At 35.8% G+C, this 15138-nt stretch overlaps 1 protein-coding gene across 1 annotated transcript in view; it reads left to right on the forward strand.

Annotated features, from left to right (window-relative positions):
• VPS13C (vacuolar protein sorting 13 homolog C) overlaps nucleotides 1-15138 on the forward strand; it is a 171127-nt gene that overhangs the window by 99122 nt on the left and 56867 nt on the right. The window contains exons 44-50 of the mRNA XM_040620561.1: nucleotides 598-902; nucleotides 1694-1841; nucleotides 5424-5574; nucleotides 7584-7693; nucleotides 10693-10862; nucleotides 12362-12609; nucleotides 13768-13997. Of these exons, the coding sequence (XP_040476495.1) occupies nucleotides 598-902; nucleotides 1694-1841; nucleotides 5424-5574; nucleotides 7584-7693; nucleotides 10693-10862; nucleotides 12362-12609; nucleotides 13768-13997 (1362 nt within the window). The remainder of the gene's footprint in view (nucleotides 1-597; nucleotides 903-1693; nucleotides 1842-5423; nucleotides 5575-7583; nucleotides 7694-10692; nucleotides 10863-12361; nucleotides 12610-13767; nucleotides 13998-15138) is intronic.

Consider the following 15138-nt stretch of genomic DNA (forward strand, 5'->3'; position numbering starts at 1 on the left):
ATTTACTAATAGGGCTGTGTGATAAACACCCGAATGCTGAACAGAATATTATAGTGAAGGAAATCCTTTACATGATGAATAACCAAGTGAATTTTGTTATCATTGTTACCATTCTTTCACATTTCCATAGTTATATAGTTTAAAAGTACTTTTTTGATGTTTTAATTTAGGTATTTGCAGTGTTGTTTTATGAAATACCCATAAAGGTATTTAGCTAAAAGATTTTTTTAATGAAGGACTAGTATTGGAATTTACAACTTTTGATTATAATTGTGATCAACAAGTCCATAAAATTATTTTCTTTTAATTATTTCCATGTGAATGTCATGGGCTGAAGAGTTTTAAACTGTTTGTGCCTCTTAGCAGGGCTATTATTCAAGGCTTATTAAGTCATGGATTTCTACCTAAACCATGAGAGGTGACAGTTGTTAAATTCTCAGAGTATGTCTTTCTAGACTTACACTCTCCATATATACAATCATAAGTAGTATCTCTTTTATTTTAACTTTTAGTTCGTTTTTCTTTTTTAAAGTAAATGCTTTCTAAAGTTAGTCCTGTTTTTTAAAGGAAGTCTAAGTTATCAGTCTCTTCCAACAGAATTTCCTCAACAATTTCCAAACTGCCAAAGAAGCTTTGAGCTCAGCCACAGTCCAGGCTGCAGAAAGAGCTGCTTCCAGCGTGAAAGACTTGGCTCAAAAGAGTTTCCGCCTTTTGATGGATATTGACTTGAAAGCACCAGTTATTATCATTCCTCAGTCTTCAGTATCGCCAAATGCTATTGTAGCAGATCTGGGTTTAATCAGAGTTGAAAACAAATTTAGCTTAGTTCCCGTGGAACATTATTCTCTTCCTCCAGTCATTGACAAGATGAACATTCAACTAACTCAGTTGAAATTGTCCAGGTATAAATATATAGTTCATTTTATACTACTGCTAGAAATAGAATTGTTATAAAATCTTTCCTAGGGATAAAATACTCCCGTGATTGTGGTTCTCTTTCCTTATTTTTTTATAATTACAAAACCATGACCATTGGGTTTTGATCAGTGATAATACTAGTGCACCTTGTATAATTTGTTTTGTCTTACTACATTTATAATGTGATTTTCTCCATTTTACAAAAATTTCCTATTATAAAATTAAGATTTACTCACTAGCACTTAATTTAGATTTATTTTTTGCTTTGCATATAGCTATTTTCTGTAGATAGAAGATTTCTTAAAATGTAATAAAAGTTAAGATTTTTTTTTTTCTCATTTCCAAACCTTGTCACATTTCGGAATTCTCAGTGTGGTATCTAAAGGATTATTGAATCCAACTGGGAAAGTGTTGGGTCTGTTAAATGACAAGAATGCTCATTTCGTTGTACAAATGGTTGTTGGCAGTCATGCTCAAAACGACTGTTAACATGTTTGTTTAACATGTAGGTTTGGTGAGATCTTCCCTTTGAGTTTGGAGAAGTACCAATAACACAAAACTAAGTATTAAGTAGACTTTCTTTGTCCTCCAAGCTTTGTTTTAGAAAGCTCTTGATTTATTCTGATTTGGTTTGATTTGTGAAAAGCATATTTCAAAGAATTCTGATAGCAGCCTTCAGTATTTAGGAGAACTGGAAATTGTTGCACCATATGATAGTCTTTATTTTAAAATGTAAATTTCAAAAATATAAAATAAATTGTTGTTTATCTTTCAGAACCATTTTGCAGGCTGGCTTGCCACAACATGACATTGAAATTTTAAAACCAGTCAACATGCTTTTGTCCATACAGCGGAATTTAGCAGCAGCATGGTATGTGCAAATTCCAGGGATGGAGATAAAAGGAAAACTAAAACCTATGTTGGTAAGTGTATGTATACAGTATATGAAAATTGCTGGGTGGGCTTTTATCATTGACCACGGTGCCATTCTGGCGAACATCAGAAGTGATGAAGCAGCAGCGCCTGGGTGGTGCAGTTGGTTAGGCATCCAGCTGTTGGTTTTGGCTCAGGTCATGATCTCAGGGTTGTGAGATCGAGCCTGTGTTGGGGGCCACACTTGGCGCAGGTGTGGAGTATGCTGGAGTTTCTGTCTCCCTCTGCCCCTCCTGCTTGTGCTCTTTCTCTCTTAAATAAATAAATAAATCTTTAAAAAAAAAAAGTGATGAAGCATTAAAAAGGAGTACTTTTTAACTGAAAACGAGGTCATCCTAATTCTCACACTCTTCTTTATTTCACTTTAGTCACATATCTGGTAAACCCAGCAAGAAGTCTGAGATAAAACCCATTGGAGTCTACTGAAAATATGAGTAATTTTGGAAAGTTCTATTAAAGCTTTAGGCAGTTGAATAGTAAGACAATATGAAGTAATATTTAGATAGCACATTCAAAGCACCTTAGGAATATTTTTTTTTAAGATTTTTAATTTATTTGAGAGAGAGTGAGCACAAGCGGGGAGAGGGACAAGCAGACTCCATGCTGAGCTTGGAGCCTGACGCAGGGCTCAATCGTATGACCCTGAGATCATGATCTAACCTGAAATCAAGAGTTAGTCACCTAACTGACTGAGCCACCCAGGCACCCTGCCCCCCACCCCCAGCTTGGTAGTATTTTTAATGTATGGAAGCACTCTTTTAATTAGAAAAGTGGACATTTTGGGGCGCCTGGGTAGTGCAGTCGTTAAGCGTCTGCCTTCGGCTCAGGGAGTGATCCTGGCGTTTCGGGATCGAGTCCCACATCAGGCTCCTCGGCTAGGAGCCTGCTTCTTCCTCTCCCACTCCCCTGCTGTGTTCCCTCTCTCGCTGGCTGTCTCTTTGTCACATAAATAAATAAAATCTTTAAAAAAAAAAAAAAAGAAAAGTGGACATTTTAAATAGGTGAATATGTATATTTGGTAAGCATGTGAGTATAGAAATATTTATAATAGTGTAGTTAGCAGGTCATGTGTTGGCTCACAGGGAGAGAGATTACTGGTCAAAGATGGCTATGGAGGTATAGGAATCCTGTGGTTCTTTTGTGCTTGTATGTGAAACCATTGAAGCCAAACAGTAGGGGACTGGGGAGGAGAGAAAGTGACTAAACAGAGTATGTGATAAACAAAAATTTAGTCATTTTTAATACCTGTGATTACTTCAGAGTTAGTTCTAGATAAAATAGAAAGGGTCTTCCCTACTAGGGAAGAAGTTAAAATTGAAGTTTGCAGTAGGGATGAAAGGTCTGTGTGTAGTTATGAGTGGATACAGTATGGGGGAAGAGTGTCTAGAGTAGTCGTAAAGACTTCTCTTTTTCAGAGTATGTGACTCTTCTTTTAACTTCTCCCTTTTTGTTAAGAGATTAGATCGCAGGGCTAATATTGGACCTTTTCCCCTTGCTTTCAAAGATTGTGTGGTTATGGGTTTGCTCAAAACAAAAGTAAAACCTTTATGTCTATCAGTAGGAGAATGTGGACCAAACAATGGTATATTCATATAACGAACATTATAAAGCAGATAACATGAGTGAGCTAAAACTATATGAAACAAAATGAGTATATCCTAAACATAAACATGGAAAAAAATTGAGTTGCAAAATGATAGTACAATTCTATATTATTTCAAATTTTGCAACAAGCAAGACAATGGACAGTGCTGTATATTGTTTATAGGGAATGCAATAGCGGTAAGTGGCAAGAAAGCATTCATGGGAATGCTTACCAATAGTGGTAAGAAAGCATTCATGGGAAGAATAATTCTTTAATTCAGCATAGTGTCTTTCTCTGAAAAGGAACATAGAGAGGATGGGGTCTCATAGAAGTAAACTTGGGGCTTCAACCAAACCTGTAATGGGGAAGCAAGATCTGAACGAAATATAGTGACTTGTATAATATTTGACAAAGCTAGATGATAGGTACATGGGGAGGATTATCATATTCCCTCTGCTTTTCCTTTATGCTGAAAGTATTTCAAAAGAAACAAGAAAAGTAGTAACAAATCCATCAGTTTAACATCAAAGCCTGATCAGCACTTTCACTAAAAGGACCCCTGTTAAATCAAGAATATAGCCATAGTGGGTACAGTTTCCACTGCCTAATGTAGTAGCAATCCAGGCCTCTCAGAAAACCTCCTCATTGGTATGAGTCTGTGTACTTTTCCTGGGTCTGGAGTACAGCAAAGAAAAGATATCAGGTAGGTGACATCAGTAAATTGTTTTGGGTAGATCAGCTTGACAGTTCTTAAACAATTGTGGGGCCATCTCTCAAATTGTCCTTCATACTTACTAAAGGGTCAGTCTAGGTATGTGATACAGTTGCTCTTTTCAACCACAGTAAACCAGAGGAAGTGGCGAAGTTAGCTCCTTTTCAGGCAGTTGTAATATCTTGATTGGTATCACACTCGGGAATGAATATACAAGGAAGTTCTAGGGAGTTCAAGTGACATCTATTCTCCCAGGACTGGGGCTTGGGGGCAAACAAGAAATCCTTGGTCATTATCTGATGCTAAAATATCTCCCCATTTTCATTTAGGCTGGGAATCAGGCAGTTTTTCTGTCAAAAGGGGCCTAATTTGGGGAACAATGCAGGGCTTGCTGGATCTCAGGACTCTTAGAGCACAACCTGAACAGAAATCAAGAGTTGAATGCTCAACCAACAGAGCTACCCAGGCACCCCATATTTCTCTTTTAAAGATTGAGAAACCAGAGTTAAGGAGTCTAAGAAACTTGGCAGACAGCACAGCCTGAAAGTGGTAGGGTTGCTACAGAGCTGCCTGATTCAAAAGCTCTTGATCTTTCTTCCTCCCTCCCTCCCTCCCTTCCTTCCATCCTTTCTATCTTTCTCTCTCTCTTTTCTCTTCTTTTTTGTCACATATCCCCTTTTATAAAGGTAGGAGATGAATAAGATATTCCTTTCCTGCTCTGTGCTTTGGTTTTTAAAAATTCTTTGTAGATGCATTAGTTATTGTCTAAGTCACATTATTCTTGATGAGTTGAACAAATGTCTTAGGTATGTCCAGATGCATATATACAGGGAATGAGAGCTACATTGCAGGAAAGAATCTTTTTACTTCTTGGTGGGGGGTAGAAACTGAACAGCACTCTTCCTATAGTAAGTTTGGATGGAAGTGAAGTGGAGCTGGTTTGGGGCCAGAAGAGAGAGAGGCAGAGTGGAGATGAGATAGGGAGAGGGGAGAGAAGCCCAGGTCCAGGAACATACAAGAAAGATAGGAACAGACAAGGCAAAAAGAGTGGTGGATGCAGGGGCTTGGCCGTGGGTGCAGGCAGAAATGTGTCTACACACACGAGGAGTGTCTCATACTATACAAGATGAAATACCCTCTACTGTATTTACTGCCGCAGCTCCCTTTTTTTGTTCAGATGGACATTGAATTTGAGGAACTGTAAATTAAGACACGAATGTGATATTCTGCGTTTTTCTTCCTTTATATTAACAACAACTTAGTGTTGCTTTCTAGGTTGCTCTCAGTGAAGACGACTTAACGGTTTTAATGAAAATTTTGCTGGAAAATCTTGGAGAAGCTTCTTCACCGCCAAGCCCTACACAGTCTACCCAGGAGGCTGTAAGAGTAAGAAAAGATGTTCTGGGTGGGCCCGACCACCTCAAAGGTACAAACTGATGAAGATTTTTGCTTTGATCATGAAGAAAAATTAGTGTTAATGCCGTATTTGTGTTTAGTGGTCTTTTTAGTTGTCCAGCATAATGTGGTGTGAACTGATTAAGTAGTGTAGTGTATACTGTGGGAAATTGGCTGATACAGGGTCTGGGGCTCCTCGGAGCTCCCAAGGAATGGAGGTATGCTCATTTTCTTCTGTAATGGGAGAGGCCACCTATTGTCTGCAGGATACCTTTGCCCTTTACTTGTAAAATGTGAATTGGCTCAATTCAAGAGCCACCGAGGTGGTAGACCTTAAGAAATAGCAAATTAGGCATGCAGCATAGTAAGGTCCCAAAATAATAGAGAGAAAAGGATATTGGTATCCTACTCAGATGACTGGCCCATAAAGCTGTATAAAAACAGCTTTACTTATCTGGCTTTATTAGCAAATGATATAGTCACATGCATAAGGACATTTTCTAGATTATTAGAATGGAATCTTTTAAAAGCACTGAGCCTTTTAAATTCAGGCATTTTTAAAAGATAATTTTTATAAAATGAAAGCGTCCTTGCTCAAAACAGTTATGTAAAACATAGTTTTACTCTTTTTTCATCATTTAAAGTCATTGACGTGAACATCATATGTTTTATTAGACTTGTAAATATTAGGTTAAAATTTCCATGGCTGAAAAGAGATGAAGTACCCCTTGCCCTTCTAATAAATGTCCCCAGACTGCTGTGCATTTATAGCTCGGATCATCAGCATTACTTCACAAAGTAATAAATAAAAGTGCCAGTTAATAATACCATTAATATTGCGTCTCCTATAGTTGGGCCCGGTGTGTTTTGAAATCACAAAATATGACTAGACTAGTGTGCATAAAAGGTTTTTGTTTCAGGTGGATAGTAATGAGTACTACATGAGCTTGATGAGGCCAGCATCTCCTCCCCAGATTGGGTTTATACTACAGTACAGATAAATGCTAGATAAGCAGGCTGTTGCTATGGTTAGACAGGAACTATCTACAGATGAATAAAAATAGCAGGCAGGCTTTATGTGATTAATGATCTCATTATGTTCAGCTGTGGTCAATTTGTGTATCTGGTTCTGGCTATATGGTTAATGTGGTCCTTGGGAAAACTTGTGAATTTAGATGAAAGCAGCAAAGACAGTGAAGATTGGAATGTGAATTACTTTCAGGAAAAGTGAAGGAAAAAAACTCTAGTGTTTTCCAACTTGGAGAAGCCTTTATGTGGTTTAAGTTATGCAATCAATGTTTGCTCTTCTAGCATCTTGTAATAGCACGTCCCTATAAATGATCAAAGAATAGACTCAATCTCCAAAAGAGATGATAAAATGACTTTGTAAGGGTGATTGAAAGCAGTATCTATTCTTAATTTTACTGTCTAAAAGGTTTTTGCCTAATAATGAGGGAATGGACAAAATTACTATTGAAATCTCTTTTACCTCAGAATTCCAAAGGCTCCCTGCCCCATATTGTACTTGAGCTCTGTTTGACTCCGCTATTGAATTATATTCTTTTCTTGTCAAGGTAATGATTTGGGTGATATAGGTAATTAAAGATGGTGAGAACTGCACTATGCTAGCAGAGGATCTGTTGCTGTCTAGTTGTCTGGTCAAGGACAAAGTATTCTATTTTTCCGTGCCTCCAATTTCATAATCTCTTGACATCGGCTTATAACCATTTAAGTGAAATGCTTTGATCTTGCTCTGGGAGGCTTTTTAAAAAATATTGCATTGAAACTCTACAACACCCCCTCTTTTTGTTGCTTTTTTAAAAATGTAGATGGCCTGCTCCTGTCACTTTGCCCTGTACTAAACATATAGAATAAATCATTGCCATTTTAATTAATTATCTCATAATATGGTCTAAAGAATCCTAGAAAGTATGATACATATTTAGAATAGTAAGTTATTATCTTAGCTTTTTTAATAAGTATAAAATAATGTACCTGCTTAAAGCTTTTTAATTTTCATACTTATGTTTGAACCGTCAGAACAAGATTTGACAGACTCAAAGCTTTCTACGGACCAAAATGTCACTCTCCAATTTGACTTTCACTTTGAATCTCTTTCCATTGTCCTTTATAACAATGATATCAACCAGGTATGTGGTAAATGTCTTTATTTAGAAAAAATCTTTAGTTCTTGATATTTACTTTTAGAACATTGGCATTTTTTGATTTGGCTATTTAAAAAATTAAGATGTCTATTAAATTCTATTTGGCCTACAGAATATACATTGGTCTTGCTCTGTCTTCACTTTGTTAGTATTTCTAATTTTACTCAGCTAAGAAAAGTTTTTACTTCTTTCCAAGTAACAGCAGCACTGAAACCACTTAGATCCATCTCTAGTAGAGGAATTTTATATGTGAGTAATTACATGTGTAATTTTATGACATAGCTAATAACTATTTAAGGAGAATAAGCTTTGGAACAGAGGATTCTTTTAAAATTCATGATTATCCAGGATACATAAGCACTAATTATGTTTCTATTGAATAAATATTATATGTAATAGATATGTATGAAAGATACCTATTAGTGGATTGAAGAACCAAGATCTACTGCCATGATTTGAAGTGATTAATGTACCAGTGGTATTTTAGAAAGTTATTTTTTGTTATATAGATAGTATCTTCAGTAAATATTTTTATTAGATCAATTGTCATAGTACTCATAATAAATATATCATATGATAATAACCATAAATTGCATTGATTATATCTGTTACTGCTTATTTAGCTCTCATGTTTTATATTATTTCCTCAAAGTTACATAATATTCATATATTATTACTGTTGAGCCTTGAGCTAGTATCTGCCATTTATGCAATTGAAGTACTTTCATTTCTAATGTTTAATGTTAATGAAAAGAACAGAAAATGACTTAATGGAAAATGAGCAGTTAAATGTATTCTTCGTCTCACTTAAGGTACCATCATTCTCCTGGTTCCCCAGCCTTAGAATGTTTGTATTTTTTTTTTACTTCTTTCTTTGTTGACCTTTATTCATTAGACACTGAGTATTGTCATTTTTTTCTTTGTTGGTTCCTGTCACTTCTCACTGCTACTTTATTTGAAACTTCTTTGTTCACCCTACTGCAATGGCTTCCTTGTTTGTTGCTCTTTATCCTTTCATCCGTACTAGACGTTGGCACACGTTTGCTTTCCTGAATGAATCTCATGTAGCCATTTACAGCTTCCCATTCTACTAAAAATCTTTCAGTATTATGTTATCTGAATTTTACCTTATTAAAAAAAATTCAGTGTGGGGCACCTGGGTGGCACAGCGGTTAAGCGTCTGCCTTCGGCTCAGGGCGTGATCCCGGCGTTATGGGATCGAGCCCCACATCAGGCTCCTCCGCTATGAGCCTGCTTCTTCCTCTCCCACTTCCCCTGCTTGTGTTCCCTCTCTCGCTGGCTGTCTCTCTCTCTGTCGAATAAATAAATAAAATCTTTAAAAAAAAAACAAACTCAGTGGCTCTAAGTTGTTTACATCAGTAACTGTATATTGTGATCAGCAGATGTGTCATAGGTCATTTCTATTAATAATTACAGATCAAAAGTTTTTAAATTATTTACATTTTTTAAAACTTACATTCCAAATTTGCCAGTAATAATGTCAGTAATGCCTGACTCATCTGCTTGCAGTGTACTGTCTGCATGCAATGTGACAGATACAGAGTTATAACCAGTGTGCCAGGGATGGCATGTCACCAGTACTCCTTATATAAATGCTGTTGTCTATAGTGAACAATTACAACTGAGGTTCTTTACTTCCCTGAAGAGATTTTTATTGGTTGGTTTGTTGTTGTTGTTGTTTTCTTTGCGGGGGGTTGTTTTGTTTTGGTTTCTGGGTTTTTTTAAAAATATATATTATTTATTTGACAGAGACAGACAGAGAGGGAACACAAGCAGGGGGAGTAGGAGAGAGAGAAGCAGGCTTCCTGCTGAGCAGGAAGCCAGATGTAGGGCTAGATCCCAGGATCCAGGATCCGGGATCATGACCTAAGCCAAAGGCAGTTGCTTAAGGACTGAGCCACCCAGGCGCGGGGGCGGGGGGAGGGGGGTTGTTGTTTTTTTAAAGTGTGGGCCTACAGACTTTACCTACAGAATTTGGAGGTATGTGTTAGGATTAAATAAAGATTGAGTTCCTTTTTCCTGTACATGAAAGTTTAAATCTTTATTTCGAGATTTGAGATTAGGCCCCTATATTTCCAGCCCTCATTCCCTATCATTCTTTTTTTAAAAAAGTTTTTATTTAAATTCTAGTTAGTTAATATATAGTGTAAAATTGGTTTCAGGAGTAGAATTTAATGATTCATCACTTACATATCCTACCATTCTTTAATTGGAATATTCAAGCCTAAGCAGCTTGTACCTTGTGCCCTCAGAGCATCTTTGTACTGTTTACTCATGTTTTCTCCCCCACCTAGAACGTCTTCTATTTCCTCTTAGCCCACCTGATCTCACCCAGTCTCTGAGGCTCAATTCAGTTCCTACCTTCATGAATTTTTCTCAGCCCACAGTGATCTCTTTGACCCTTTGAGCTTTTGCTATTTGTATTCTTTACCTAATCACTTAATATTCTTTGTGGAATATGGGAGGATTAAATATGAATAAATAAATGATTACATGTTAGTCTTTGATCAGTTATAACTTACAGCATCTCCTTGTGATGTTTCTTGTAATGTGTTTCTGTTTTCTATATTTGTTAAAGTGTAAGCTCACTGAGATCACGTACTATGCCTTGTTCTTTTTTATAAACCACATGGTTCCTATCGCAGTGTTTTTTTTACAGAAGAGCCCATAAATATTTATTCATTAGACTGATTAATAAAAATATTTCCTGATTATTTTTATTTGCATTTAACTGTGAGATGTTTATGTATTAACCATTGTTGAATATCAGCACGCACACACTTTTTTTGTATGTACCTATACACTCACAAACGTATTATTCTGTTTTATTCTTGTGTTTTAACACCCATACTTTTAAATTTTGTTTTATCGATTTCCCTTTTGTCTGAGTTAAGAAATGTGGTTAAAAGTAATTACATAGTATTTAAAAATAATTGATTCTTTTGCTTGAAAATATGCCACAGGAATCCAAACTTTCATTTCACAATGACAGTTTCCGGCTTGGTGAACTCAGACTACATTTTATGGCCTCTGTAGGGAAGATGTTTAAGGATGGCTCAATGAATGTCAGCCTTAAACTTAAGACATGCACCCTTGATGATCTCAGAGAAGGCATTGAGAGAGCAACATCAAGGTTTGTCACTTCTGAACTTGCTGTACATTATGTAAGGTTGACATTGTACCTTTCATTGCTACCAGGCATGGATTGCTAGGCTTGGGATTTTCAGAAGAAGTCTTTGGTCAAACTTCAGTTTGAAGTGCATCAATAAGCAGTGCTAATATCAAATTCAATTGCTTTAAAGTTGGAATTAGAGGGACATTTAATAATAAAACAGAGTACTGTCTTTAAGGTGGGAACTAAGAAGTGTAAGAATTTTAATAATGAAATCCACATGGGCTGATTTGTTGGTAATATATTTTTCTAAATTTTACCCAATAGGTAGGATTTTTTTAATGTCTGAAAGTTTTAGATCTTTGTCTTATTTATTTTGTCTATATATGTATTTTTTAAGGATTTATTTATTTATTTATTTGATAGCACAGGTGGGGTAAGGAGCAGAGGGAGAAGCAGGCTCAAGTGGGGTGAGGGGCAGAGAGAGACGGAGAAACAGACACTCTGCTGAGCAGGGAGCTGAATGCAGAGCTTGATCCCCGGACCCTGATCATGACCTGAGCTGAAGGCAGACGCTTAACCGACTGAGCCACCCAGATGCCCCTATTTTGTCTATGTATTTTAAAACAGTGTTCTGAAATTTCTTTCGAAGTTTTACTAGAAATGGAATCCCAAGCATTTTCACCTTATCAGCCCAGTTTTAAAACATTAACTTATATCAGCCTTCAATAAAGTGGGAAATAATGTAACTTTAATAGTCTAATTATATTTTTATTCCTCTCTCAAATAATGACATAATATTCTTGTCCTTGATGTTCTTTGGAGAAAAACTATGCTGCTCCCTAAACTGGGACTCCATTGAATACATACTGGATACTTCTGAGCCCCTTGTTTTTCCTAGAGATGAATAAATGAGGAAAGAGTGCTATCATGCAACCAGCTTTTCTGGTTTGCACATTTCATTTCATGTTTGGGGTGGCTATCCACTTTTGTGTAGGCAAGAATGATAAAGGCCATCCTCTATTTGGTAACCTGCTTTTCCTGCACATGTGAGGATATGTGGGAATGATCATTGCAGACACTTGATAAACACGGGCTGATTTGAATTGGATTGAATACTTTTAGACTCAAATTATATAAAATGTTTGGAGATAAATTCATTCAGAGAAGTTTTATTTTGTAAAATAATATAAAGAGGTTGTCCTTTAAATTTTGCGAGACCACAGTAATATGTTTTGTTAATTGCTGAAATTCCTTTCAGTAGTCATATATTTTTCTGATATTGCATTGTAATTATAAAACATTCTGTAATTGCTTAATAACATGAATCTTACTGTGGAGATTAGGAAACTATGTCTTAGTTTCTTATTAGCTAATTAGACTCTGGTTAACATTGACCTGTTTTCTATTCAGATTAAAAACTTGAAGGTGAAAGAAAGATTATTAAGATGTTTAGGAAATTTTTCATCTTTTAAATTAGTTTTGCAGGAATAAAATAATGAATGTATATATTTTTTTAGAATGATTGATAAAAAGAATGACCAAGGTGACAACAGTTCTATGATTGATATAAGTTACAAACAAAGCAAAACTGGAAGTCACATTGATGCTGTTCTTGACAAGCTATACGTATGTGCCAGTGTGGAGTTTCTGATGACTGTGGCAGATTTCTTTATCAAAGCTGTGTCTCAGAATCCAGAAAATATGGCGAAAGAAGCACAGATTCCACTACGACAGGCGACCACAGCAAAAATCAAGATGGAGAAAGGTTAGCAGAATATATCTGTCGTAGGTGACAACTTGTCGTATATTTTAACAAAGATTACAGACACGAAAAAAGATGAATGGACAATTTAAGAAAGTAAAATTGCTCTTTCCAATTTAAATATATTCTGTGGAAAAACTTCAGTAAGCGTACGTTTTTAACAGAGGTAGAGTAGAAATATATATTGGATTAAGGGGCTAGAAAACCTATGCTCCGGTTCCAACTCTGCCATTAACATTTCTTTACTTACCCAAAAATTGAGGGAGCTAATCTGGGTCTTTGGTTGGCAGCCTGTTTTATAGAAGGGCAACCTTTTATTCAAAGAAAATATATGAAATAATTTTAGCACACTGAAGAACAATTGAACAGATAGAGACAGAGGGTGGGCGTATTGGAGCACCCAGCATGACGCCCCTGGACATCACTCTAAACCCCTTAAACTCAGTGAAGTGTTTGCAAATGTCTGGTCTTGATGTAGATTGAAGTCACTTCCCTGTTCAATAAATTGTTTATTCCAGCATTACCAAATAGACCAGTGATTTTCTGTGTTAAATTAAGATTCTCTAAGGTGAGGCATTTATCTTTCTAATATATAAGTCAGCAAGATTGGAAAATGCCATTTATTGGCAAGGTCAGAATTTTATTTTCCCATTTACCTTTCCTAAACAGTAATCACATATGATACTTCTATATTCATACACATATTTAATGTATTTATACTATAGATTGTAGTACACTGACTATGTATTTTATGGTAAAGTCAAAACCAACTTTGATATAAAGAGTCTCTTATTCTCTTCCTGATATTCCCCTCTCCTGTTTTCCCCTCCTTGTCCCTGCAGCATAACCCAATACACACTTGTGTACATAATGTACACACCTTAATTCTGATAAAAACAACTTCAGAACAAGATTATTCTTTCTAGGTCACAGTGGAAATGATCTTCTTATGACAGAAATCAGATTGCATTATCCCACACAATTAGCATTTGTTAATAATCATTTATCATTAGTATTAATCAACTATTAGTATTGTTAATTCTGCCATATCTATTATAGCAAGATATTAGAAATAGCTTAGTGACTTATAGACAACATATACTCAAGGGATGAGATATATTTTACTACAACCCTTTTGGTTCCTATTTTTTTTTTCTTCAGATGACTCTGTAAGACCAAATATGACTTTAAAGGCCAAGATCACAGATCCAGAAGTGGTGTTTGTTGCCAGTCTGACAAAGGCTGATGCTCCTGCTCTGACGGCCTCATTCCAGTGTAACCTCTCTCTGTCAACATCCAAACTTGAGCAGATGATGGAAGCTTCTGTGAGAGATCTTAAAGTCCTTGCTTGCCCTTTTCTCAGAGAAAAAAGAGGAAGAAACATTACCACAGTAAGAATTAGCTTACTCTAAGCTTGGATTGAGAATGGCAGAAACGGTGGATTCATAGAGTCCTAGAACGTGCGAGCTGTAGAGGACTTCAGAGATTATTTACTACAAACCTGAGGTTTTACAGATAAGGATGTTGCGTTCCAGAGATGTTAAATGATTCAGCCATGGCTGCTAGTGACAGAACTGGGAACTGCCTTTAGACTAATTTTCTTTTCGTTGTGCCGTCTTTTGTTGAGCAGTATTTGAATTTTAGTACCAATCACCATTCCTTTTCAGCTGTTTCTTTTGTTTACCACAGTATATCCGGTGAATGAATGAACGAATGCATGAACGATTATTAAAATCTTTAAGCTTAGAATGAAATGTTTTGCTGTATTAAAAGTTGACTGCAGTTATGCGTTCACACTGTTGTTGAAAAATATAATTTTAATTAACTTAATTGCCATACCAATAACTTTTAAGTATTAAATTGATGATTTAACATTAAAGAGGATCTTATATTAGATGACTCATTTGCAGTGTTATTTTAAACTAAAATTTGTGAGCAAAGTGGCTTACGTAAAGACATGCAATGCTAGGCTTAGCCTGTACTTTACCATGAGGCATTCTGTAGCAGAATCTTCTTTTGGCGTGTCACAGAAAGCTTGTATTAATCACGCCGTTAAAAGCTCATCCTAATTTTTTAAAAATCAAAGTTATGCAACACTAATTCCCTCATTCAGTTCAGGCGCAAGGTTAGTTTATTTCTTTAATGATAAACGTATGTAAATATAAGCTTCATAGTTTTAATACATCGTTGGGTTTGAAGGTTTGAAATTTGTTCTTAAAAGGACCTTGTATGATATTCAAGACTGACCTCTTGTTGATCATATGGAAACTGTTCATTAACTACCTTACCACAGTCTTTTTTTAAGGAATTTACAGAACTTTTTGTTTAAAATAACAGTTTCAGGTGATTTAGTGGTCATCAAAATTACAATGAAATAACAGTATAATTTCCTCATATACTTCTTTGTGAATATAGACTTTAACATAGTCTTTACCTCATTTTTACAGATATTTTAAATGCATGTTTTGCAGAGGGCATCATTTAAAAGGTATTTTAGTGAAAGGAAACATTTTAAACTTCTATTAGTAAGTG

The sequence above is a fragment of the Ursus maritimus genome, unplaced genomic scaffold (assembly GCF_017311325.1).
Source record: "Ursus maritimus isolate PB19 unplaced genomic scaffold, ASM1731132v1 scaffold_35, whole genome shotgun sequence".
NCBI lineage: Eukaryota > Metazoa > Chordata > Mammalia > Carnivora > Ursidae > Ursus > Ursus maritimus.